This window comes from Lynx rufus, unplaced genomic scaffold (genome assembly GCF_022079265.1).
Source record: "Lynx rufus isolate CCGP_SWC_20201006 ecotype Redwood Valley unplaced genomic scaffold, mLynRuf1.p SCAF_3, whole genome shotgun sequence".
Classification (NCBI taxonomy): Eukaryota; Metazoa; Chordata; class Mammalia; order Carnivora; family Felidae; genus Lynx; species Lynx rufus.
In genome coordinates, this window is record NW_025814845.1 from 181,437,001 (window position 1) to 181,464,926 (window position 27,926).

General features: G+C 37.8%; 2 protein-coding genes across 3 annotated transcripts in view; one reads left to right on the forward strand and one right to left on the reverse strand.

Moving 5' to 3' along the window:
- Positions 1–1,148: 1,148 nt before the first annotated feature.
- On the reverse strand, positions 1,149–18,179 carry CNOT7 (CCR4-NOT transcription complex subunit 7). The gene is made up of 7 exons (XM_047090387.1): positions 18,010–18,179; positions 16,261–16,475; positions 14,229–14,422; positions 9,381–9,542; positions 6,076–6,220; positions 3,663–3,773; positions 1,149–2,097 (listed from the first exon to the last, which is right to left on the reverse strand). Exons 2-7 carry the CDS (start codon positions 16,375–16,377, stop codon positions 1,969–1,971), a joined length of 858 nt encoding a protein of 285 aa, XP_046946343.1. The 5' UTR covers positions 16,378–16,475; positions 18,010–18,179; the 3' UTR covers positions 1,149–1,968.
- An 84-nt stretch (positions 18,180–18,263) lies between these two features.
- VPS37A (VPS37A subunit of ESCRT-I) overlaps positions 18,264–27,926 on the forward strand; it is a 50,122-nt gene continuing 40,459 nt past the window's right edge. For both annotated transcript variants that reach the window (XM_047090386.1, XM_047090384.1), the window contains exon 1: positions 18,264–18,679. In XM_047090386.1, the coding sequence (XP_046946342.1) occupies positions 18,555–18,679 (125 nt within the window). In that variant the 5' untranslated portion in view covers positions 18,264–18,554. The remainder of the gene's footprint in view (positions 18,680–27,926) is intronic.

The following is a 27,926-nucleotide window of genomic DNA, read 5'->3' on the forward strand; positions in this document are numbered from 1 at the left end:
AGACTCTGAAATTCAGCAACTATGTGGCTATTCAAAAGGGAATCTTTGTAATTCCTATTTTTTTTTGAAGAGGTGAAGATCAAAATAAGAGGAAACCAATCAGATTATCAGCTATATTGTGTCAGCTTTAAAAAGAAGCCACAGTAAATCATACCAAATGTACTCTTTCAGAATAAGAGTAAATGCATTCTTGGAAAGGAGATAAATATGAATTTTAACATCTAGTTGAGGTATTCATAAAGAATAAGCCAACAGTGTTGCACTGCAGAAGGCTCAAGTAAGAGACTAATAATTAGCTATAAAGAAGTTACTGAGTTCTGTTCAGTTGCTCAAAAAAAAAAAAAAAAATCCCGCAAATATTTTTAAAAATCACCAGTCATCAACATATATAAGAAAACATTTCCGAAGCCTTTATTTACAAAAGCTTTAAAAACAAATAATACCCTCTGTTTTGCAAATAACGTTTTGTTTAAAAAGGACCACCCAGTTACAGCATTTTAATATCATGAATAAAGAATGTACAAAGGAAACAAACCAATGTGGCTAACATGTGGAGATTTGCTAGTATTACTGATTGAAATGTAGATAACACACATCGTAACTTGTAGTCTATCATTTCAGGGCAGAGTTAATGATTACCAAAATGTCTTCCTACACATGCTCTGGTCTGGTCACATATTCTGCATGGCTAAATATTTCACAGTCTCTCTTGTCAATATATATAAAATAGATTGCAAAGATATACACAAAAAAATAAACAAGCATTACACTCCTCAGGTCATTTTATTAGCTATATATAGCCATATATATACATACACACATACGTACATATATATATGTACGTATGTGTGTATGTATATATATGACTTTATATATAGAATATATTTTTGTATTTTGTTGTTGTGCACCAAATCTCTGCATTATTCATCTTTGTAACAACTATGAAAGCACAATTTTTTCTTCTTCTAATTTAATCTGGTACAAAATATACCTAAAGACTTGCTATCTTTGGACTTTAAAGAAACTGATTTGTGGAATCAACAAAGTAAGAGTGTCGTTAAGCATGGCTATACAATTTTTTAAAAATTAAAAACAGGGTAAACAGTGACAGAATAAAAAGCAGATCAAAGGGAAGTGTGCTATCATAAAATAACTGCAGCTTCAATATCTTGGATACCAGTTTCCTGGCAGACACTAAATATCCAATCACAAGGGATTGTTCCTGAAGGGTGTAAAGCTGGTTTGAAAAATTCTTCGGTCAGAGCAGCCTACACATGCCAATGAGACACTGACAGACACTAGATGTGCTTGGAAGATGAAACACTACGTACAGAAACAGCAGTTACTAAGCTCCTCAGTAGTTTTTTTGTCTTTTTTTTTTTTTTTGTAGTCTTGCTGAATCAACCGTTTGCACAATGCGTGTGCTATTTCCATGGGTCAAAAACAAGTAAATACTGTATAAGATTGGCAGATGGTCATTTTTCCAGCTAAGAGCAAGAAAAGCCAAAATTTCTGATAAAACAGAGGATTTGAGTCAGAATCACTCTCTAAAGTGCAAAATTGATGGTCCACAATCTCAAAATAGCTAAAACTCCTGTAGAATGGAAGGGAGACATGAAACAGGGAAATAAATTACAGTCAGTGCTAGTTAATTTACGAAGGGGGAAAAACAAACCAAGCCCAAGCAGGTAAAGTTTATCAAAATACTCAATATGATGCAGCTTTCCCCACTCTCTGTCACACATGCCTGCTAACAAGTATATTAAGGCCAAATTTAACCTGAATGCTTTTCTAGTTATTAAGATCTGAGATAGGAATGGTCATACTAGTACTGGAAGGCAGAAAATAAAATGGGCTATGAAAGAAAAAAAAAATAGTATCATCTATCGTTCAAGGGATTCAACCAGAGATAAAACCTATATCCAAGCTTGTGTGTAGCTCAAATAAAAATAAAAGGACTATTTCATGTCATGACTGCTTGTTGGCTTCCTCTTCATATGCATTCCCTGTGCCATTCTGTACATAGGATGAACCAGAACCAAGGCCATACAAATGACCACAATATTTGGCATCATCAATATGATCTTCAAAGAACATCTAAAAAGGAATTTTGGGGAAAAAAAAAAAAAGATAATTTTAACCAAAAGGTACCACTGGTAACTTATATTTCAGCAATGTAAGTACTGACTGTTCATTAACTAAAATGATAGCTCTTTCCTATGGTGCTCCTTTGAGGCCACACATTTCAAATTCAATGAGTAAGACTAATGTTCTCAAGAAGTACGGAGCTCAAAAGAAACCAAAGAAAAAGATTACAAAGAAATGTATCAAATGTGTGTCTTTCCTATTAACATTTAGACCAGTTTAATGAGAATTTGTCATCACAGGAAAACGGCAGGCATTTTTATTCCATTCAACAATTTAACAGTGAAAGTGAATGAATATAGCCAATGATAGGAGAAAAAGTTTAGGCATCAGGCAAGTAGCCTTGTCTACATACAAGGCTGAGTTGGCTGAAAACAATCAAACCCTAAACATGTTTTGGACGGTAAAATCTGAACATTCACACTAGGTTACTATTCTTGAAGAAGCCAAGAAAAATAAAGATAACAAATTAGTAGCAGAGAATCCACCATTCACTGAACCAGTAAGGTATTTCTAAAATGCGAAGCTGAAAATCCAAAAGGCTGTTTTAATTCCCTAATGTAGCACTGGGCAGAAGTACAAAACAAAGTATTTACTTGTCACGAATAGACATTCCAAATCACTTCTGAGTCAATACTTGGCAAACAACTATTATGCTATTATTAACAAGTTGCTACAAAAGTTTTAAATTTCCAGATAGTTCTTAGTCAATTCTTTAGTGTCTAAGAAGATATACTCAAAAGAATTCTACAGTTCTATTTTGCAAAAAGGAAAACTTTCTTTTCTTTGCATTTAATTTACAGTGAGGTATACCTGCGTAGATCACTTCATTACATAAGCTAGGAGTAGACTTGGGTTCATTTAATCCCACTCTTCCATACCTAGCTTTGGTCTGTCTGTTGCCACTTCTAGGGCTCTGCTCAATTACGATTTTTGATTCTACAACTACTTCAGATTTACTTAACCACTTGAGAATTCAGAACCTCTGGTCAGACTCAGTCTACTAAAAGCACTATATAAGCACTACCCTATAAATCTTCCAAGTGCTGAAAAATGGCATAAGCAAATGGTGTTTTACTGGACAAGACAATGCTGGGGAAACCTAATGAATAGACTCCTTGACTCGGCAGAGCAGCACTGATGTGGTCTACAGAAAGAATGCTGGAGTTTGCCCACTAGTATTGTGTGTGAGACTCTGGACAAAAGTTACTAGCCTCTAGCTTCAGTTTTCTCATCTAAGAAATAGTATAGTTGGAGCTACATGACTCCTAAAGTAGTTTAAATTGTTTCATTTTCCAGTCTATGAAGAACTCATTTGTTTTCATTTCATTCTGAACTACATTTCAAGAGGACTTATTTTTGAATACTTTCATTCAAGCGTGGTGGACACAACTTCCATGGTACCTCTAATTGTATCTTCATTTAATAACACTTATTGCCCAAACACTTTTGCCATAAGATTTTTAATGTTCTCAACCTAACAACCAACTGAGAAAAAGGCACTGATGTCTTCATACTTCTCTCATTTTGAAAAAGGCCATTCCTGTGAGCAATGAATCAGATCCTGCTTGATGCTGTGGTCCTATCCGTTCCAGCTCTAACTGTTCAGCAACTTCCTGTAAACCACCCTAGAAGAAAGAAAACTTGTCTGTCAAAACAGAAACCGTACAATACCCAAATTCACACATTACATCACTTAGACACTGACCAAAATAGGAATGGACTTTAGCATGTAAAGATGGACCTCATGAAGATTAGAAAAAAAGAGACTGTGAATTACAAATTATTCATTGAGTATGGGGGAAACTTCTGATTTAGTAGAAGATGAGATCCTAATTGGGAAAATTTATCTTCATCATATGCTTCAAGTCATGTGACAGGCAAGTAACTTTGCTGAAACTATGGGGGGAGAAGATCCTATACAAGGGAACAGGTATACTGGGGGACATTTATTAAGTACCTGCACAGTCAATCCATCCATCAATAGAAAACTGACCATCGGCAGCTCCTATCAAATTCTCTTAAGCTTCTTCCCAATCTCTAAATAGTTTCATCTAAATAATTTGTACAAAAGAAAGCTATTATAACTAGCCAAATCCTTAAAAATTCACTAAGTGCTTAATTACGGTTCTGTGAAAAAGAAGAGCATGCAGTTATATGTCCTTCAAAGGGTCTGCTAAATATCTGCTTATGTTAATATTGCCAGGCTTAAAAAAGAAAGAGTGAAAAGAAGGAAGAGAAAAAAGAATAAAAGAGAAAAAGCACAGAGGAAGGAAGAGAGGGAAGCAGAATAATGGGGGGAGAATAGGAGGAGAGTTATGAAAGAAAGATCGGGTCAGACAACAAAAGCAGCACAAATTCCTACTAACCCTCCTCTGTTTCACAGCGTGAAACAGTGCCGTGCACAGACGGGACTTGCTTCTGTGCTTAAAAATAACATGAGGATTAGGTATCATTAGCAGCTGCTTAGAAGGGCAACAGAATAGGGTCATTCAGCAAGGCTGACCGGAGGTCAAAAAGCACCTTTGTCGTTAACCTAAATTTAATACAGCAGCTCACGTAGGGCATATTCAGAATTATCTGCTATGTGCAGAACTTTTCCAATATCGTACACACAGTGAGCAAGGATTTCATTCTGTTCCTGAAAAGTGTCATTGTAGAGATACGTCAAATTTTAAAAAGCATTTCCAAAGCCAGATTAATGAACATTTAAAAAGCATTTCCAAAGCCAGATTAATGAACATGGCCATGAGGCCATGGATTCTCAGCAACTTTTGGGGGTGGACTGAGCTCCTACAGCAATAAGGCTATCCTGCTGCAACTTCACTAGAGTCACAGCTGCAAGTCTCTTCAAACTGCACAGAATTCTGCTGCTCTTGGGTGCTACAAACATGAAGGAACCTTCCTTAAAAATGTCCCCAGTTATAGGCCATATTCTGTAAAAAAGGAAGCAAACTTTGGCCAAAAGGCTACTTTTCTTCTGATTTTGAGTTCACTTGTCAAAAGCAAAGTTTCCTTACTCAGCTCCTAACTTACTTCTTTCTGGCTAAAAGTAAAGCTCTGAAAGTTTTTACCATCTCCTAAAAGTGTAACTTTATTTGCACTTCTAAAAACCTGGTAAGAAAATGTGATCAGCCTTCACGTAGGTTCTACGAAGCCACCACTTTACCGAAATGTGCTTTTCAGTTGCAGCTTAAATACAAACACCCCTGAAAAAAAATAAAGCCCATTCCCAAAATAAAGTTCATTCCCAAACGGAAGGAACTTCTACTTCTACTTATTAAAGAAATGCTCCTTTGGAAAGAAGTTATTCACAAGTAACAAATTATTACACACACGTTCAGCAGGGTCAGGATGTAAGCTACTGTCTAGACAGGACCTACACATTTACTAGCACTTACCACTAACAACATCTTTTGGACCAGGAAAAACAAACAACAAAAAAAAACGACCTTTTTAGCCACATAAAGTAATCCTAGGAACATGATCCTAGGACTAGAAGCAACAAAATAATTTCTCTCCAAGCTGAAGGGAAAACTCTGTCACATTTACAGGTGCATGTTGATGGCCACCTCAGATTTATCTGGCATGGATAGATTATGTGCATGTTGGGCAGTAAGAACTTGCATTTTTGTGCATGAGAACTCACTAGCCCTTACATTTTCACGTAGGTTAGGATTTTCAATCTGGCAATGATGAAAATCTGACTCTTGGTTTGAATTTTGTTGAAAACTTATTCTGCCCGTATACTGAAGCTCTGAAAAGGGATTTCTTATGAATTATTTATGCAACAAATAGAATCAAATGACAAGATAATGTAATTGCACTTCAAAACTTAAAATATGGCTAAAAACATCCCAGGCTAGGATCTCATTTATCAGTCACTTGGTCTAAATAGTGTGTTACAGGTAAAGCCACTTGAAACCTTACTTTGAGATTTTTGCAGCTCTTCATGAGGTACTTCACATCATATATGACAGGAAAAAATAATCGAAGGATCTCAAAGAAGTCAAGTTCTTCTTCAGGCAAGTTAGAGTTGGTCAGGATTTTGATTAAATAGCCAAAGTCATAACCACTACAAAAGGGTTAAATACAGAACAGAGGCACGTAAATACCAGAGATGAAGAAAAATAATTTTTTTTCCCAATACAAATTTTAAGTGAGTCACAACTGTATTCAAAAATCAACCAAAATTTTTTTTGGAATCAACCAAAAAAATTAAAAAATGCACACGAGAATAACAGATGCGTTTATAATGGTAATAGGAAAATACCATCATCTTACCAACAGTAATAAGAACATGTCACTTTCATTCAGAGACATCAATACCCAGATCTATACTAGCATCCCGAGCCTGCAGTCACTAGATTACAATCTGATGACCTCTGAAAGGAGAATTCTTTTAGAAGGGTATCAAACCACCCATGGATGTCTCAAAAAAATTTAAGTAACTATGGAAGTGGAAAAATAAAGATGGATGGAAACCTGGCTAAAAAGGTCAAAAGGTAGCAGAACTGGCAAAAAGATTACAAATCTTCCCATATTTTACATAAAGAGGTCATATACTTAAGAATCCAGAGTAATTCCCTAATGAAATATCTTATTTCCTCAAGTGACTTCATCAATCAACCTCTTCCCTCAAAATTCTGTTCCTATCTCATTATGACTCCTCAAGATAAAATAAGGGAAATGCTGCAGATGGAAGAAGTAAAAGTAGTAAACACTGAGAACTGTTATCCAAAGAATAAAATACCAACTCCCACATTTTCAATCAAGATCTCCTATCTCAACTGTTTAACTTTTTCCACAGCTTTGTATCTCCCTACATTCCTGTGCCACAATTACACACCCTTTTTGCCCTGTCTACCTTTTCTTCAAAGACCTCTTACAGGATGCCTTCCCTGAAGAGACTAGCTCCCTGTGATTTCTTATACAGATTGTTTTCTTGTACTACCCTTTAAAATACATGTAGTGTGTTTTCCACTAGTCTGGTAGGAATCACATTTTAAAATATATCTTTAAAAAATCTTTTATTTCACTTAGTTGGAACTCAGTAAATATTTGATAAGAGATGCTATTAACATATCTTGTGGAGGGATACAAATAAAATTTCTATTTAATGTTCAGAATTATTTCTAATTTTAAAAGAAGGAAGTTTTACCATTGAAGACCACTAATGAATACCAACAGCAGAAACCTTTACATTTCTGGTAATTGGCAAGGAAGTAACTGCTATCTAACTAAATATAAGTCAATATAGCATTTGTTTACTGCTAGTAAAAGATTACATTAAAATTTGGAATTTATAAATTTCTTAAACTAGTTTTTATCTCCTAGAAATAGGCTAGAATGTGAAGAAAACAGTTAATGACATTTAGAATAAAATCTTGACAAATACCAGAGTCTAATTTAGACTCCACACTCTAAGAAGACATGAACCCTTTCTGGTTTTGTTCATTTCAATATCCCTACTGTCTAACACACAGTATTTTCTCAGAGTACTTTCTGAATCAAAGAATAGATCATATACAGCAAAAGGACACGATGATGCTTTCTAGTCATGACCATAAAAGTAAAAAAAAAAAAAAAAAAAAAAAAGAACTGAAAAAACATTCCTCAAATTAACAAAGACTTGGGTCTGGTCTCCCGAGGTAGAGGCTCAAATGCAGAAGAGAGAAGAGAGAACAGGTGAGACATGGCATGTTCAATACCCCCAACTCAAAAATTACTGCTTAGTACTATAGCAGAGTTTACAATATGAATACTCCTTCACCAAAGTCATTCCACACAAACCACAGCGAGAAATTCTAAAGCACACAGGAGACTCTGACTTTTTAAAAATATGTGTGAAATGAACCCAACGTAAGGATATTAATGTCTGCATAATACAATCATTTTTAAAGACATAGCTAAAGTCAAAGAAAATCATTCCCAAGGCCACTTTTACTCCCTGGCTTCCAGTTTAATTTAGTTCACCTAGATAGGAAAACTCTTTGTCTTATCTGGAAGTCTGTTTGTACAAAATGAACTAATTCCCTTCCTAGAAATTCTCTTCAACAATCCAGTTTTATAATAACGAATTAAAAATGACCATTTATTGAGAATTTACTGTGTGCAATGCTTTTTACCAGATGCTCAAAATATGTTATTATTGATCATTAAAACAAGATATTTATCTAGGTGATGTCTTACTGATCACTCTATTTGAAAAAAAAAATTAAAATCCACCACACCCACCCACCCCTAGCATTCTCTTTGCTTTTTTCTTCATAGCACTTATTAACATCTAACAAACCACAATATAAATTTCTTCATTTTAACAAATTGCCAACTCCCATCAGAATATAAACTTCATGAGGATGAGGATTTTGGTCTGTTTTATTCACAGCTTAATTCCTAGAATTTTACATCACTGTGCTTGGCACTGGTCTGGTAAGCATTAAATATTTTTTTAACAAGTGGTTTTGTTAATTTTTTTATTTTTTAAAAAAATTTTTTTTTCAACGTTTATTTATTTTTGGGACAGAGAGAGACAGAGCACGAACGGGGGAGGGGCAGAGAGAGAGGGAGACACAGATTCGGAAACAGGCTCCAGGCTCTGAGCCATCAGCCCAGAGCCCGACGCGGGGCTCGAACTCACGGACCGCGAGATCGTGACCTGGCTGAAGTCGGATGCTTAACCGACTGTGCCACCCAGGCGCCCCTGTTCTTTAATTTTTTTAATGTTTATTTGCTTCTGAGGAGAGAGACAGAGCGTGAGCAGGGGAAGGGGCAGGGAGAGAGAGGGAGATAGAGAATCCGAAGCTGTCAGCACAGAGCCCGATGTGGGGCTCGAACCCACAAGCCATGAGATGACCTGAGCCGAAATCGGATGCTCAACCAACTGAGCCACCCAGGCGCCCCAGGAATGGTTTTATTCTAAGGCTCAGAAATGTTAAGTAACTCTTGGTAACACTGATTCCAAATGGCACTGCTGGATTTAAACCAAGATCTACTTTTCCAGCCTTACTCTTTCCACTATGCCATACCGTCGCTCTCATAGGCAAAAATGAATCATGTATCTTTACATTAAACCTTAAGGAGACCAACATTAGCTTCTTAAAAGAGGAGACTGCTATGTGGCAGCCAATTCCTTGTGGTATTAAGCCTGAAATTGCTGAAACAGTGACCCACACCAGGTGTGAAGCAGCTAGGAAATGCAAACACAAATGCCATTTTCAGTGCAATCTTTTTACCTATGAAATGATAACCATTTGACCCCTTCGCAGAGGACCACTCCCGATGTCATAAGAAGTTCTGCGAAGTACTGGGTCTCAATTCCTTCCTCCTCATGTTTTTTAAACTGGATGCCAGATGTTGTTAGTAGCTCTATAGAGTCCTGGGCATACATGTCCTCCCTGGCAGGAGAAAAAGAAAGACAACCTTCAAAAGTGCCATTCTTCAAACAAACTGGTTTTCTCCCACTTACATCCAACAGCTATGGGACCAGAAAGAACAAAATAGAAGATTGGCTTGGGTCCAATTATTCCAGTGCTTCACAGATATGAAGGAAAATGCAATTTAAATGTAAAGATTATTATTTTAGAAAAGTATTCAGTAAAGCCTCATTCAGAAACAGTCCAAGGGGGAGATTTTAATCTTCACTACAGCTCAATTTCACTAGCCTTTCACAAGTTAAATAAATTTAACTGAGTTTGAAAAAAAAGGTCTTCTACTCACCAGGGGCTACCACTCAAAGTAAAAGACATGTTCTTTTCAGGGGCTTTCAGTCTCAGCAGCCTTTTTTATTGCTGCCAGATGGAGCTGTAGCCACAGGGGTGACAGCCTATATCCATCTCCCATGCTCCCAGCAGCACCAGAAAGGAGACCAAGAGGAAAACATCCGATGTGGCTAAGTTAAAACTACATTCCAACGGAAAGAAAAAGGAGATCCCTTCCCTCACTAATGATGAGCCATTCAAACGGCTCCAACAACCAGTAAAAGATTTAAAATGAAAGGCTTTGCTGTAACAGCAATAATTTCTTCTAACAATCTTAATCCTAGAAAATTACCTCCCCAAAATCAAGCCAGGAAATCTAAATATAAACCAATCCTTCAAGATTTTACTTAAGCCAAGAAGAAATCTCTAATTTCTAAGTACGAACACATACGTATCCAAAATGTTAAAGGATCAAAACAAAGGTACAGGTTTCGGAAAATACATGAAAAGTATTTTGTGCAATGCCCACTAAATTTTTATTTATTTTTTAGTTGCAAGAATACTGGTTTCTATCACTTTATTAAAAGCTTTAAGAAAACTAATTAACCCCCCCCAAAAAAAACACAAAACATTACACTTAGGTGAAAAGTATTCTTATGGTCTATTCTGTAGAAATCAGTTTGCTTCTAAATGTCTTTGAAAAATAACACAACAAAATGTGTACAGATGACAGATGGTAACTACACTTATTGTGGTGACAGAATTGTCAAATCACTACATTATGCACCTGCAATCAGTATATCATTGTATGTGAACTATACCTTAATATAAACATTTTTAAAAAATAGCGAAAGTAGTCACTGAAACATTTAAAACAGAGGGGAACCGCGATCATCACTTTATGTCAAAATTTCTATCTGAATAAATCTACCACAAAGTTTTTTCATTAAACAACAGATATTATTGGCCTTATTACACTAAAAATGTGTACCTTGGGGAGCCTTGGTGGCTCCCTCAGTTACGAAGCCAACTCTTGGTTTCAGCTCAAGTCACGATCTCATGGTTCATGGGACTGAGCCCTAAGTCGGGCTCTGTGCTGACAGCACGGAGCCTGCTTGGGATCCTCTCTCTCTGCCCCTCCCTGTACTCGCATGTGTGCTCTCAGAATAAGTAAATAAAAATAATCCTAAAAAATATATATACGTACTCTAAACAACTGACATCCCACTCATCAACCTCTGACGCTTGCAAGGAGAGGCATGCTTTAGCAAATTATAACCAACCAAAATCATCTCTTTTTTTCTGTATAATTCACATAATTCAGATTAAGTTAATGTACTGTCATTTAATTTCTTTGGATAAATATTTTAAAATTTGGAACCAATTTTATGTTTTATAATGCCCAACTCATTAGAGAGAAAGCTGGAAGCTCCATACAGGTAGGCTAATAAATCTCTAAATAGGATGAAGAAAATTTCTTGTTGGTAAGGGAAGCTTCATAATTGCTACAACTCAATTCTCCAAATCAACAGACTGTCCCTTTCCCACAGTATCCATTTCAAGTTTTGAAATCATTCCCCACCCTCAAAAATCCCAGTAAGCGTAGAAAAATAATTAAAATATGCAAATCTTAACAAAGTAGTTAAAATACAGTCTAGTCAAAACTTAAGAACTGCTGCAGGTGCAGGGTTGGCTTACTGATTACAGCAATCTGTTCAGAACAACAATGAACAGTAATGTCATTTCTCCTAACACTATCAAAGTCAAGGTGGCAAAATAGCCAGTTTTAATAACTGAACAGGAATGAAAAGTCATGTACAAATCTCTAAAAAAGGCTTTCCCAAAAAGCAGATACAAGGCTACTCATCTCAAATAATATCCTAAAAACAGAAACTAACTTAACTAGGTATGTTAAGTTCAATAAATATATATCTTTTCACCATTTTTTCAGAGCAGGTTCCATGCTCAACGTGGGGCTTGAACTCATGACTCCGAGATCAAGAGTCACATCCTCTACTGACTGAGCAAACCAGGTGCCCCTACTTTTTTGACATACCTACAAGTATAAACTTAACCTACTACACAAATTCACAATTTTAAACACAGCAGATTAAAGATTCAATTTGGAAATGCCTTCCAACCTCAATCATTCCTGGTTCAACATGTATTTTACATTTTAAAACATGCATACTTTAATATTTAAGCTTACACTAAAACGAGCAAAGGCAAACTAGAATACAGATTGTCACAAGTACACAGAGGGTTACTAAACTTAATATTTAATGAACTCAAACCAAGAACACATAATATGCTCCAAAAATCTGCAAAGGCTACCTGAAAGACACTAGGAAGAGCCTGCATGTCCACACCTGACAACTGCTCTTTAGCCTTCAAATGCCTGTGCACTATCTGTCAAACAAAATCAAAACCACCCTGTTTGATTCTGCTGTCCCGTCTACTTACGGTGGTCTCTATTTGTCCTTTTCACTGCCACTTTCCTTAAATGAATTATCACCTTCCTTTCTGTTACCACTGAACCCACAATCTCCTATAACCTCTACTACACTATTAAAATGATTCTCTCAAATACCAAGAATTACCATAACCATCAAATTGATGACTTTTTAGAAATTCGTTCCCATCTCCTTTGAGCTTTTCTTCTGCACAGCTCGTCAGTATCTCATTTCATTTGTCATTCTACGTATCAACTCCAAATTCAGTTTGGAGAGAATTCCCATACACTGATCATTATCTAACAATTCTGACTCTCAGACTTTGGCGGTGGAGAGCAGACAGCCAAGTTACAGGAACGCTAAGTTATAAAGACCACGAGCAACTTTCCTCAACACTATATCCCTGATGCCTAGCACAGCTGACACATCTAGGCACTCAATAAAAAAGTCAATTTTCATCTTTCTTTAAAATATCCAAGATTCTATTCATGGTGCTCTATCTCCACATTAGGTAGTCCCAGGTTTACCTTCCAATTAATCGGTTCTACTTAAATAACATGATTCACTATATTCTTCTCCTTAAACTTCTTCTCAGACATTAACATTAGTATAAATGGAATAAATTAGTATAAATTTGATAACAAGCAGCCCTCTCTGTATAAGAAAAAAAGTCCTTCAAAGATTGCAATAAGGCAGTTGTTATTATGACAAAGATGTTTCTAAAAAAGGAAAATGTCAATTTTACCAAAATTAAGACAGGGAAGGGTTACTTCCTACTCATGTATTTGCATCACAACAATAACTTAGTTAAAAAACAATGTCCTAATGATCAGCTTGGGGAAAAAGTAACATGGAACAAATGAAATGGCTAAGAACTAATTTTAAGAACAGTTATCTTTTGTAGTACTTATAAAAGATTATTACCAGTTTGAATAGACAGGAGTACTTTTTACCCTTGAGAAGGTTCTGGCATACATTATGAAATCCAACAAAGTAAAACAAAGAGTGAGGCTAAACATTATGTAATTAGAAGTCATAGTATACCACTGACCCTACTCTCTAAAATCACCAGCCCTGCTTTTTAGATCTGATATGCTAACTATCAGATTATTGTACAGACAACGGGAGGTTCTTACACTGGCACTACTATTAAATGTCCCACAGCTTCTTTTACTATTTTTTAAATCAGATATAAGATCATATTACACAAGTACAAGCTGTCAAACAGAAGGATATGCTAGAGTATCATAACTTAGTAAGAACATATTAAACATTTCCCCACCTCACACGAAGTTTGTAAACAATCTGCCCTCACCCAACACCACTCTAAACTTCCCTAAGCTATCAAGACTACTCTTACAAATGATACAGAAGTACTACAAGTAAGGAAACTGGGTTTTAACCTAAGTCTTGAGTCAGAATTCAGATTCTAGATTCAGAATACTGCAGATTCTGAACTGTTTCTGAAAGAAATACCAAGTTCAAGGATACCTTTCTCTCTCCAATAGGTAAGCTACAAGAGGTTTTTTTGGGCTGATCTGGGACTATATTATATAACACTGATTTCACCGGAAAATGCACCCAAGTTTCCAAGAAATGTCTTACTACTTTTAACATGTAATCAATTCATAAACTGGAGTTTGACTGTAATAAAAATCTCTTCACAGGGATAACCACTACAACAAAGATATACATTTCAAACTGCACACAAAGTTTAAAAGTAAAACGAATGCAAAGTATTTGAATATTAAGTCTCCTGTATCCTAATTTTTTTATCCCATAAGAAATCTAATCTTTTGAATTTTAAGCTTTAAATATTTATAGGATAACTGAGCCAAATTCAGTTAGCATTTCATTCACCATACATGAGGGAAATCAATTTCTACAATTAAGCTAAAAAAAGTTTGGGTTATATTTGTTTCCCACTTACGTCAAATTAAATTTAAAATTAAACTGCCAAGTTGAAGTTCCTGGAGGGTATTCTCCTTGCTCATTCATAAATGTCAGTCCTAGCTGAATTATCTTTAACAAGTCTACATTACATCGCAATAGTTGGTACTGATAGTCAGCATTGCTCCTGAATTCTCCAATAGGTCTCGCAACCACACCTGGAAACTCGGTATCCTGTAAAATAGTTTTAAGATTCATTATTTACTAAATGGTCAAAACCACAATCCACAGATTGTTAGAATAAATCATTTTTGGTACAAGTCAAAGAATCCCATTCTAGAGAATATTCTATACATTCATATTCAATTACAAATTACCTTTTAACTATGAAAATTGTTACTTTTTAAAACCATAAAACTCTACAAATTTAATGGCTTTTTTTAATATTAAATATCACATCCATAAAAAATTACTATGTATAAGATATGAATGCTAAACGCAACCAAGTACTCTATTCCCAAAGAAAGGGGAAAAATCATACATTCATGTTTTCAAGGGGTATGTAAAACTATGCCCACAGAATGCTAGCATTAAAATCAATGAAGAACTGGTTAATAAAAATGGAAAATTCATCATACTCTCCAATTGTTTCTCTCAGACAAGGTTTGTCTAAGCACCAAAACCCTGTCACTTCTTGGGCTAAGACAGTACTCTGTCTTTATACTCTAGGGAAAGCATGTCATCAAAAACTGCATGATAGCCACTTATTCTTGTAGAATGTTATCATGTCTCTATTTTGTGGGACTTAAAAAAAAAAAACCATTTCTAATTATGGGTAAATACACCTTTATTAAATAGGTTATATGTGTTCACTCAAATATTTGTTTTTTTTACCAGTCAACCTGCCCCTACACACACAAACGCATTTATTTGCATTAAAAATACTGAGAAGAGGATACTATCATACATCACTTTAGTTTTAAAACTCAAACTGAAAACCTAAGAAAAAATCTGAATATCAAGTCCCTAAGAAACAGTAAAGAAATTAAAACCTCTCTAAATTTAGTCCAACTCAACAACCACTTTACTGGACGCTATGTGTTATGCTGTGTGTGTCATGAGGATGACTAAGAGAATAACCCATTGTTCACAGAACTTACAATCTAGAAAACAGTACAATAACTAACATATGGACAAGATACAGTAGTAAAGCAGCAAAACTAACTGAATAGACGATCTAGGTAAACTGAATAATAAATGCAAAAGCAGAGATGCTTAACAGCACAGTGTGTTCATGCAACTCCAATGATGATTCAAACAAGAACAAGAAAAAACCACAGGTCAATATTTCACTGGGAGATCTTTTTTTTTTTTTTTTTTTTTTTTCAGAAAGACATGCAGGAGCTCCCAAGCTTTTGAGTGCGGTGCTCATCTGGTATTATCAGTTAGCCTTAGTGTTGCTAGGGGCTGAACTGGCACTCACAGCTAGGTTCTACTGTTCTGCCGAATATAAACAGTTTCACACTTTAACACCAGACAAGACCACTCTAATCATGACTGAACACAGACAAAAACATAAACATTGTCCAAACCACAAAACTGATCAAACATTCTTCTACCTTGGCTAATATAAGTAACCGCTGCTTCTTTATAGCCTTTAGTCTCACTCTAGTCTTCTCTCATCCTAGTTTGGCCTTATTAAGATACCCTGTCACAAAATTATCCCAGCTTCCCAACAGCATCCAATTCAGAGCAAGGCCCTGCTTCCTTAATCCTTAAAACCACCTGACACAAGCCCAAATCCTGTAAGTCTTTTCTAACACTCTTACTCAAATGTCCCATGGTTCCAGTGGTATGCATTTTCCCTCACTGCAATGAGTAATAACCCAATTTGTCCCATTGCAGATGTGTTCCAGGTGATCTCTGGCTGGACGAAATTGACAAAATTTCTTTTTATAATTAAGTTAAGCCCTAAAAAAAAAAAAATCAACCAGATGGGTTGAATTCAAGACTTTTCAAAACCCTCTTCCCCTCTTATAAGAAACATTTTAAGGATTTGATCATAGGCATACCATAGCAACATAATTGTATTTTCGGATAACTTGACGAATTTTCTTCATCTCTTCATCCAGGTTGCAAGCCCAAACTTCACAAATTCTTTGGCTATGATCTACAGTTGCTGCTGGCATAGTGAGGGCACAAGAAGTCTAGATGCCAAGCATCAAAATGTTATACTTGATTGAAGATTTGTTTGTTTCATAAAATACTGTATCCTTTATTTTTGTACCTGTCAAAATAAAAACCAAAATAAAAACCAGCAATATCAGAAATCTGAATCACAGACTAATTGAGTTGATACAAATCTAAAAGATTATTTATTCGAAGTCTTTGACTCATATGTAAATCAGTTTGGGAAGTGACTTGTCTAAAAGCACATAACTAATCGGTAAGGAAAAAAGAACCACAACATAGGTTTTCTGGTTCTAATATCAATATTAAGTAAAAACAGTATTTTTTTATGTCTACATACTAATCATTTTTAAAAACTTTCCATTAATTGAAGACTGCTTTGAATTCAACTCACTCCCTGGATAAAATTTTATAAAGACATCCATTTCCAGATAAAAAATGAAAAGCTAAATACTGATACACATGTGACAAGATCAGATGTCACTAGGAAAACTGTAGTGTTTGCTTTTACTCACTAATAGAACATTCAAAATCTGATTTGATTACAAAATCTACTTTACTGGCATTTATTCAAGTCAGATTGGAAGGGACTTTTTAGTAAACCAACAACAACGAAAACAAACAAAATCTATCTGAAAAATAACTAACAGCCACAGAAACTATTTGAATGTCCATAACTGCAGGAAGGAAAAAGAGAGGGAACAATAGAGAATATGCATTTCAAATTGTTTCTAATTTCCTAAAACCACAGCATTTTTTTTCCCTGGTTACCAAACACACATCTCACGTTTTTGGTCCATAAACACAGTATCACGGTACATAATGATAGAGTACAGACCAACATTTTGATTTTGGGACAGGAAAATTACAAATGCTCCTTAATTTTTTCACAGTAGTTTGAAAAATCCTAACAAACAAGGGTAAGAAAGGGAATTATGATAGCCCCCCCCCCACCCCCGCCAACACTTCAGTCACAAATGTAACCTGGACTGCTGCAAGAACAGAAACTAAAGATCCAGGGAACCCCCGCTCCTATATTACCCTCCCCCTCCGCTAAACACACACACCCAGACAGCCACACACACACACACACACTTCAGCAAGACCCTGTGGCTTAACAATGCTTTCTCCACCTCTCTCTCTCTACAACAATTCCAGAAGCCCCGAGGAGGCACCAGAGGCCTTCTCATTACTGGATAGAATCTCCGTACTGCAGCCTCCCAAAGAAACGAGAGAACAGCACAGAGGCATTCAAGTCATAGATAACTCTCTTCCCTGGCAGAGGGCCAGTGTGAAGGTGCTTGATAACCATTTACTGGAGCCAGACTGACTCCAAAGAACTGTTGCGAGAAGAAATACGAGGAGCTGAGGATCTAGGCCACCGCCCTCCACTCCCAATTTCCGTCCAACAGCGTCGAAGCCCCAGGTACAAAGCCTTTACGTCATCACCCCGCGCCACCCCCTTGACATACCCTCAGTCCGTTACCCTGCCCCCTTCCACCCGCCGCCTAGCTCTTTCCTTCGCCTGCCGCGTTCCAGCTGGCGCCATCTCTCACCCTCTCCGGTTCATCGTTCCCGCCCCCTTTCGACTTCCCCAATCCGCCCCTCCCCCCGGCAGACGCAAGATCTACTTGTGTCGCTGAGCTCGCGCTCCTCCTCCTCCTCCTCGCCATAGAGACAGCAACCAGCGGCGGTGGCGGTGGCGGTAGCGGCGGCAGCAGCGGGTGCCCCATAGACACCTCGCGCCCAGCAAGGGGGAAAGGGGAGCCGGGGCTGCGTCGCTCCGTGCTGCGCAGTCGCTTCTCGCACGTCCTGGCGGGGGCGCTAGGTGATGACGCGCCACGCAAAGGGGGCGGAGCACGCTGGTGACGGAAGCAGGGGTGGTGGAGCACCGAGCGGTCGGGCTGCCGGGCTGATTGGTTTGGGTGTCTGGACCGTGAAGGTAGCGCTGCTTGTCCCGGGCGGCTACTTTCCTCTAGCTGCCCACAGTCATAGTGGTTCGCCCAGGACGCAAGGACCCCTCAGCTGGCTTGCTTAGGAGAAGACGCGGCCGCCCGGTACTTGGGACTCGGGCGTCTCGGACTGCTCCTCCTGCCGCTGGGGAACCGCCGGGTTGAGCAGCTGGGAGAAGCAGGCCAGAGCCGTCTAGGGCCTCGGGCCCGGGGACCCGTGGAGGATGAGCTGGCTCTTTCCCCTGACCAAGAGCGCTTCCTCCTCCGCAGCTGGGTCCCCCGGTGGCCTCACCAGCCTCCAGCAGCAGAAGCAGCGCCTCATAGAGTCCCTCCGGAATTCACACTCCAGGTGACTGGTGGCTGCCTCGCCGACCCGAGGAGAAAGTAGGGCGGGAGGGTGGGCTGGTCCTCGCCACACTCACAGCTCCTCAGGCTACTGCCCGCCAGCTGCCTCCTTTTGACCTATTCCCCTTTGTCCTGAGTCACCCCCTTGCTCTCCTATCCCTGACCCATGTTCAGGATTTCCTTCTGGACCCTTTCTTGCTCTCTCTTGCCTCACCACGGCTCAGCCCTTCCAATTCCGACTTACTCATCCCTCCTGACACATCACTGCTGGCTTTAATCTGTCTTATGTTCTGTAACTAGTATCCCTTTCTTTGCTTCCTCACTAGCTTTTCCCCTTGCCCATCTGATTGCCACGTTGGCAGAATTGTCAAAGTACTCCACTTGGCTAAAAAGAAGAGTAATCTCCAGGTTTCACAGAGTGTAAAAGTTTTTGGAGGAAAAAAAAAAGTAACAAAAGGAAAGAGAAACCAAAGGTTTTATTAGTGAGTTCTTTTCGGCTGGGAATGACAAACTCGATCGTCCTAAGTCGTTAAGATTTACCGTCTTCCCACAGCCTCCCCCAATTTGACAAACTTCCAGTCTCCATTTGTCACTTTATTATTCTTGCTCCCACACTCAGGAATTGCCTTCTATTCATGTTAATTTGTTGTCTTCTTACGAGTTTGTCATTTCAGCATGGTCAGGTTAGAAATATATTGCAATTCAAATTATTTAGAGGTTTTTACTGTAAACTTCAGCCTTTTGCAAATGTTTGTGGCCTCTAATGGCTTGCAAAATTTGGAACTGCCTCTTTATATGAATTGTGCAAGTTTCGTTACTGAACAATGTCACAACATGTCTTTTAATGTAAAGATGCCAACATCGGTCATACCCAAGTCTTCTTTTTTTTTTTTTTTTTTTTTTCAACGTTTATTTATTTTTGGGACAGAGAGAGACAGAGCATGAACGGGGGAGGGGCAGAGAGAGAGGGAGACACAGAATCGGAAACAAGCTCCAGGCTCTGAGCCATCAGGCCAGAGCCTGACGCGGGGCTCGAACTCATGGACCGCGAGATCGTGACCTGGCTGAAGTCGGACGCTTAACCGACTGCGCCACCCAGGCGCCCCCCCAAGTCTTCTTTAAATGGATTTTTCATGCATTTAAAAAATATATGAGGCCATAAAATTAATTCCTGTTGAATGAGCTCTTAAGGGCCATTTTTTTCTGTTACTCTAATAATTTTTCCCAAGCAAGGAAGTTACAGTGTAGTTTTAAATTAAATATGTTGTTAAAAGAAAAATTCACAGCAAAATGAGTATGGCTAAATTAAGGGCTATTGCTGATTGAACTTCAGATGTTTCTCAGTTCTTTGTCTCAATTGTTCTGCTTGTTGAGAACTTTCAAAAGGTGAAAATATATGGTATTGAACAGAAGAGAGTGTCATGCCATTTGTTTGAGTGGTGGCTTTGTCACAGAGTTCTTAAAAATCAGTCTTAATTTTTTTTTTCAAATCAGCCTTATTTTCGTGTTCTGTCTTAACCTGTAAGAGCTACTGTTACAAGATATGCGTATAAAATAAGTTGACTCATTTTGAAGGAACATAACCAAAGCTTGTCTTCTTAGTATCACATTGGAAGACTGTCTATATACTGAACCAGTACTACTATTGCTAAAATAGTAGAACCACACCTTGGAATTAATTATTTTAAAGTCTTTAATAGATACCATTGAATATTCTCACTGCTGGCAAATTTTTATTCTTTGAGGTTGGCGTTGACTTTTTAAATACTCTAAAGCCTCTTGCTGCTAAGGGTAGTAAATAAGGGAAGTAACTGATCTGAACTTTCTTGTGGGTTTTTTTGGTCTCCCAAATAAGGTGACATTCTAAAATAAGATTTGCTAATCTAAGGAGTTCTGGAATTGGCTTAAGCTTTTAAGTTCTTTTATAAAAATACTTGTAGTTTCGTTTTATTGAAATATTTCACATTTATAAACTATACTTGGATAATTCTGGGGACGATTAGGTCACGTATTTCCAGTTTTCAGAGAATAGTACAGTGCCAGAAAAAAGTGTCATCCATCTGTTCTTGTTAAATCTGCCATTTGAACTCAGGACATACATCTTAAAGCTAGTTGGTGAAAATGATCTATCTATGCAGTATATGACAATATGTTGCTTCAGTAGCCAAATTCAATACTACAACTTATAAAGATTTTTGTTCAGTAAGACACTGTGATTGGTGAATCTGAAGGTGCCCTCTGCAAAAGTTGAAAGAGTATCTCAGATGATATTTTAATGAATAACACAAAAGCTTCCTAAATTACGAATATCAATATCTCGTTGCATGCGAGATTAGGCCCACTTCCCTAATGTTTCGTACTCTATCCCTTCTTCAGATGTAAGGTCAGCAGCTCTTTCCTAGCAAGGAAAGTATCCAGCTTCTGCCCTCCTCAATAACCCCGTTCTTTCTTACACCTTCCAACTCTTACCTTCTTTTTTAACTCCTTACAATTAAAAAAATTCCATTTCAGGAAATAGTCTGTTCGATTCCCTTCCTTAAATGAATGTAAACTCCTTTTTTAGGTACTTTAGGAAATTTTTACCTCATCTTTCTCAGGCCTCTCCTAAAGTTTAGCTGCATTTTATGTGTATTTCCTCATGTTAATCTTACTGGTAAGTCAGGGCAAATGGGAAACTGTCATAGATGACAAACAAAAGTTTTAACCAAAGCATAATAACATATTTGTCTGGTATGAAAATAGAAACTGGAAGTTATGTAGGGTAGGCTCGAGTAATAGATTCCACCTTGTGAATAACAGTGATCACAGTATTCATTTTACCACTGACATTCCTATCTTTGTGGGCAGGAGTAGAATTAATTCTGTTGTTTCTTCTACTTCCTAAAGAAGCACACTCTGAAGGAAACTTTTGGTTTCCCACCCTAATCCACCCCCCTCTACTTATTGAAAGAACAACAGTTTTAATCTGCTTTCCCAGTCTGCAGGATCACATACTTAAGGGAGGCTGTGCTCTTTCAACTCCAGGAGGCAAATAATGATTGTTTAAGCCAATCATTTACCCTGCAAGTTATTGTGGAAGCAGGACTCTTGACCTAATCTCGCTCCACGGGAGTTGGAGAAGTCGGCTGGGGAGCTGCTCAAAACATTTTCTGAGTAATAGAGATGTCTAAAAGGAAATTCTTCTCTTCATGGGACATCTGGAACTGCTTGGATCATGAAAGGCAGGGTAACTACTGAATGTGGTAGAGTAGAAAGATGGAATGTTCATGATAATACTGTGATGCTGAATTAACCAATTTTGGAACGTTTGATGACTCTGGACTTACTCTTCTTCAGGATTAATGACCCCTTACTGTTTAAGCCCCTTTCAACCTGGGTTTTCAATTACAGGACTTGAAATTGAAACTATCCCAAGTGATACTCTCTAATCCCAATATTTAAAGATGCTTCAGGAGTGAAGCTGTTAATTATTTCCCTGCATTGTACTACAATCAGAACATACTGAAAACTGATGGTCTTAACAGTTAACTATTCTAACTATCCTGGTTTCTCCTCTCTTAACAATATTTAAGTTAATTAGCTATTTTCTTTCTTTAGCTCTAAAACAATAATTTGGAAGGGTGTTGGAAATGGTAATTATGTAATTTCAAAGTTATTCAAATAGTAATCTTTCTTTATTACCTTTTAGTTAGGGATATCAGGTCTCTCAAGTAAAAGACTTTTGCATTCATTTAATAATAACATGGTAATTCTGGTGCTATTTTTATTTTATATTAAATAAGGAAATATAATTGGGAGTTATTACGTTTGTCAGGATTGCTTTTTTTCTTTTTCCCTATATTATGATGAATAGTCTTAAAGAAAGAGGCTCTGAACCAGCAGTTAGGAGTCACTGATAGATCATTAACAGCATTGCAACACTGGATGCTCGTGTAACCTTGATAGGCCTTAGGGACCCCTGAAGTAAGAGGATTAACTGCCTGATCTCTTACTGCCCTGCCCAGCTGTGAAAGTCTGTGTTGGTTCCTCAGGTTCCTGGATATGAGCACTGTCTTAGAGATAAAAGACAAAATGAATTTGAGCAACATAAATGGAAGTATGCAAAAATCATTGACATTGGAAAAAGCAGCCTGACTTAGGTGAATGAAAGCTTTGTCATCAAACTGACCTGGATTCCAGTTTGGCTCTAACACACAATGGCAATGTGAACTTTTGGCCAGTTACTCAACTTCTCTGAGCCTCCAGTTCCCATCTGTAAAATCAGGAATTGTGATTCCTGTCATGAATGAAAGAGTGTTAATATTTCAGTGTTTTATATGAACATTTATTAGAGTACCTGGTACAATGTGAGCATATGGCGAATTACATTCCTGCTTTCTACCGCATAGAATCAGTATGCATGGAACCTTTGCTTCTTAGCCTGTATGCGTCTTGCCAGCTTATTGTTTGTGAATCCTTCACAAGCCCACCTATAACTCATTTGCCTCTGTCAGGAATACTTCTGACTTGCCATTCAGTAAGCAAGTCCGTTTTGGATAGTTTCCTCGCAAATGAAATGTACCTGTTTTGAAGGATTTTAGATAGATCACATGTAAGGAAACTAGTAGGTACTCTGTAAATGACAATGATTTTATTTTTGTTTCTTAAAAATAATGGTGCCAATCTACATAGTCTTTGTAAATTATTTTGAAATTTTCTTTGGCTGCCAATCCCTGGATACCATTATTCTGATTGCCCAAACCTTTAGCCTTATAACTTCCTTGGAGAGTCTCCTACTGTATAGTTTTCTACCCTATAACTGTTAAGTTTAACCCCTTGCTCACAGACTTTCTCCTCTAACCTCATAGGTTTCTGAGTAAACCTAAATTCCATAATTTTTTTCTATAGATTTAAGTGTTGGCTCAGAAGGACTCCTACATGAACTTGGTAACACAACAAATCTATAATGAAAGGGTATGTGTATGTGTTTTTAATCCGTTTCAATATTACGTATTTTTTAAAATATGGGTCCATTGCTGGCATGTATAATTTGAGATATTTTTATTCAAATACCCAAATTTTCAACTTTCAAAAAAAAAAAAGACTTTATTTATACAGCACTTTTAGACTCACGACAAAATTGAGTAGCAGATTTAGAGATTTGCTATATAGCCCCTTCCCCCTCCAACTTTTCTTTTAAAATAAAGAGATCTGGAAGACCTGACAATAGTTCTTCCATATAGCAACATTTGCTTTGACCTGGGGAGTAGGTGCCTCCTTCCCTGGGCTTTCCTGTCTCCATTTCCCAGGTTACAGTTACTCCCTATTGTACTACAAGCGATGGTACTTTATCTTTTATAAGTACTTGAGATTAAAACTTCTTATGGAAGAAAAACACCTTAATAACTTGTTACAATAAAAAATCCTACAAGAATTTGCTATGCCTTAGCCTATGGAAGCTGCAGAGGTCTATAAAATGTGAACTCTGTGACTCCATAAAGAAACATTGAGCTCTTACAATGAACTTTAAAGTTATGTATGGCAAATAGTCCCATAATTAAATGAATCTTAATTTGATATATTATCTGACATAGTCCATTTATAACCAGTGATTAAAAATTACAGTTGCAGAGTATATGACATAATGCATCATAATACTATTTAAGAAAATTTTTCCCAAGTGGATCGTAACAGCTCAAGTACTACCTCTAGTTAATTTTCCCCTTAGTAGCATCAGTCCATACCTATTTTAAAAAATTAAGCATACAGTTTTTTCCCTATTGCTAGTTAAATCCAGCCACATCCACTCTTCCCTTTCTCCCCCTGAACTCCTTCCAAGCTGTCTACTGTCTGCTCCCTAAGTCAAAAACCTGGTTATCCATCACTCAGTCCATTCCTACTACACTGGGTTCTAACTATTTTTCTGATTTCAGTTTTAATTATTTTCTTCTACATGGCCACAAGAATAACCTTTCTAAAATTCAAATTTGACCATATATTCCTTTCAGTAGTTTCCTGAAAGCTTTTCTTGCCCAGAAAAGCCCAACCTCCTTAGCTTAATGCCTAGTTTTCACAGAAGATGGTGATGTGACTGATGGAAAGTGTCAACAGATTGTTAAAAAACAAAATTCAACTGAGTGAAATTTGAAGATCTATTTGGCTTTATTTAATTCATGAATTGGGTACTATCCTATCTAGCAAGTAAGTAGAGGGGAGCTCCAAGGAGTTGTACAAAATGGAAGGTTTTTATACGAAGGAGAGTGGGGCAAGTAAGTTAGCAAAAGGAAAGGACTGTTTCAGGTAAGGTCACCTTCCCTTAGGTGGAAGGGCAAGGAGTTTTATTAGGTAGATTACTTTAACAATCATTCCCTTTTTGATCAAATTCTCAGCTTAACCAGGAGTTATGGTCAAAATTTAAGGCATTAGTGCCTCTCTCAGCTGTGGCTCTGAAGTTCAAGAAGTTTTTGTTGTTCCTTCTTGTGACATCCACAGGTCTTGGCTTTTTTGCTTAACACCTTGATACTGTAACCTGAAACTGAACTCACCTCTTGGGTGTCGTCAAAAGATAGAACCACCTGAAAGAGTGGAAAAGGAAGGATTTTACTTGCAACAAATAAGGAAAACACTGGAGATATTTCCCAAAGCAGTGTCTGTCTGAACAACAAAATTAAGAAAAGTTTTAAGCTAAGGGTGCATGTGTATTGGTGGAGGAGCCTATCGAAGGAGAGTTCATTACAGAATTGGCAAAAGTCACCCTAAGTTGACAGAGGCCAAGTTGATTGAAGTTACAAGGACCAGCAAGGGTCAGCATCATTAATTCTCTGGCTCCAAGTTAGTCTGCTGTCCCAGTGCTCAACGCGGAGGTAAAACACTGCAAAAAAGGGGCACCTGGGTGGCTCAGTCAGTTAAGTGGTCGACTCTTGATTGTGGATCAGGTAACGATCTTACAGTTCATGAGATCAAGCCCCAAAGAGCCTGCTTGGGATTCTCTCTTTCTCTCTCTCCCTCCCCTTGTCCCCCCCCATTCTCTCTCTCTCTCTCTCTCTCTCTCTAAGTAAATAAATAAGCTTTAAATTCTGCAAAAAAAAAAAAAAAAAATGAAGAAGACTCAAGAAAGAATGTGCCTTCAGTCAACTTTTTTTTGTACTTTTAAACCAACACTGGGAGGTTGATTTATTGTCTCTGATCTGGTTAAGCTGTTTCCTCGCTTGGTAGAGAATGTTGCATGTTGCATTCGCTTTTCTTTCCTTAAAGTCCTTAACTACTGAGGTTTTTTGCATTCCTTTGCAATCCAAGTGCCTTCTAGGAAGTTCTGCAAGAAGTGCTTCTTGGGCAAGTAGAGCTAGTTGATGGTGTACAGGTCACGAAAAGAGGTGGGGGCCTAAAATAACTTTTGTCTCCAAAGCTATGTCTCATCTTTGTTTTTCCAGGGATTCCTAACTATTTGCCTAGAGTATTAACAGGTCACAGGGTCTTTCTCTTCACTTCTCCAAGGTTCCAGTCTCAAGGAGATCATCTACTTGGTACTTAGCAACCGCAAACATGCATTTAAAGCTTTTGAGAGGATACAGTTCACCAGAGAGATTTTTATAATAACTGTAAACAGGATAATTCCCAGTGTTTGGATTACACTTTGAAGCCATGTTCCCCAAAACCCAAACCAATCAAAGAAAGACCATGTTGGGGGCACCTAGGTGGCTCAGTAGGTTAAGCTTCTGATTTCGGCTCAGGTTGTGACCTCACGATTCATGGGTTTGAGCCTCACATTGGGCTTTGTGCTGACAGCTCAGAGCCTGGAGCCTGTTAAGGATTCTGTGTCTCCCTCTCTCTCTGCCCCTCCCCAGCTTGCTCACGAGCATGCTTTTTCTCTTTCTCTCTCTCTCTCTCAAAAAATAAGTAAACAAAACAAAAACAAATAGTAATAAGAAAGAAAGAAAGACCCTGTTGAAGGAATCTCCCTTTTTAGGACAAGTGGTTTGCTCAGTGATTTTATATAATTTTCAACTTTCCCAGAAGTACTAATCCACATACAGCAGGTGAAGTTGGCCACAGCAGATAACCTCCATACTCAGCTAAAAGATAATCATGGGATATCCTACTGTCAAGAACTTTGGGGGTGGGGGGGGGAAGAACTTTGGCTGGAGAATGCAAGGATTTTTACTGGACAGCTATTGCTTTAGCAGTGGATTCTGCAATTTCAGGAATTAGGAAGCTCCTGATCATAATCTCATTTACATTTATCCCTAGCCAGGGTGGTAGGGACCTGCCAAAAGGAGTGAACATTGAATCATGAAAGCCTCCTGGTAGGTCCTTTGTAACTCAACAGTGTAAATTCAGGGGAGTCAACCAATGAAATGTATTATTTTGATTGTGAAAAGTTAGGGGCACAGTTACATTTTCTCCTAGCCTGAAATAAAAGTTTGCTATAAATTTCAGAGGTTTACCCCCATTAGTAGTGACCAGGCAGATACAGATGAGGGTGTTATCTTTGCAGGCAAATGCCAGAATAAAGGAAATGAAAAGGAGAAAGGGTTTCATGGTTTCATGTTTAAAGTATGTAAGTTTTGATATGTTGCCTTGGGCAGAAGCAGTCTCCCTCGGTGTCAGCTACTTTCTTGTTAATTTGATTCTGAGGTCTCCAGCATCTTTTAGTTTTGGAGCATTGGTCAGGAGCATTTAGTAAGGATCCTTCCAACAAGGCTTAAGTGCTACCTTCCTCTGATGTTGTTTTCGGAATACTCAGTCACCATGCTTTTAGGATAGGATCCATTGAATTGGGATCTGGAAAAGATTTTTTAACGTGTTAATGATAGGTTGAGCATAAGACATTCGAGGTTTACAGTAGTCGGTCATACTAACATGAGACAAGGGATCAACAGAATGTTGTATACCAGTAGGCATTGGTCTACCAGTGACTATCTCATGTGGAGTGAGTTTGTTTTCCAGATGGGGTACTGTGAATAGCCCACAGGATCAAAGGCAGTACCTTAGGGAAGTCCAGTAGTTTCAAGTTTGGAAATTTTAAATTTAAGCATCTCATTAGTTCTTTTGACCTTGCCTTATTGAAGGTGATAGAGATAGTGAAAATTCCAAGAAGTTTGCAGACTTTTCATGAAGGATTGTATAATTTGTCAAGTGAAATGGGTGCCTTGATCATTGACTGGATATTGTGGAAGGTATAGCCTATCTGGGAAATAAATTCTTTTTTTCCTTGCCGCTGTGGGGGCATTAGCCTTGCAACAGAGAAAGGCTTCAAACCATCCAGAAAACGT

Excerpts from the sequence above, each read along its gene's own strand:
- CNOT7 (XM_047090387.1), bottom strand. The coding sequence starts at position 16,377 with ATGCCAGCAGCAACTGTAGATCATAGCCAAAGAATTTGTGAAGTTTGG. Across the intron at positions 9,543-14,228 it reads AATTTTAAATTTAATTTGAC|GGAGGACATGTATGCCCAGG; the intron begins GTAAGTGGGAAA and ends TTCTCCTGCCAG. Across the intron at positions 2,098-3,662 it reads CCTTTTTCAAAATGAGAGAA|ATGTTCTTTGAAGATCATAT; the intron begins GTATGAAGACAT and ends ATTCCTTTTTAG.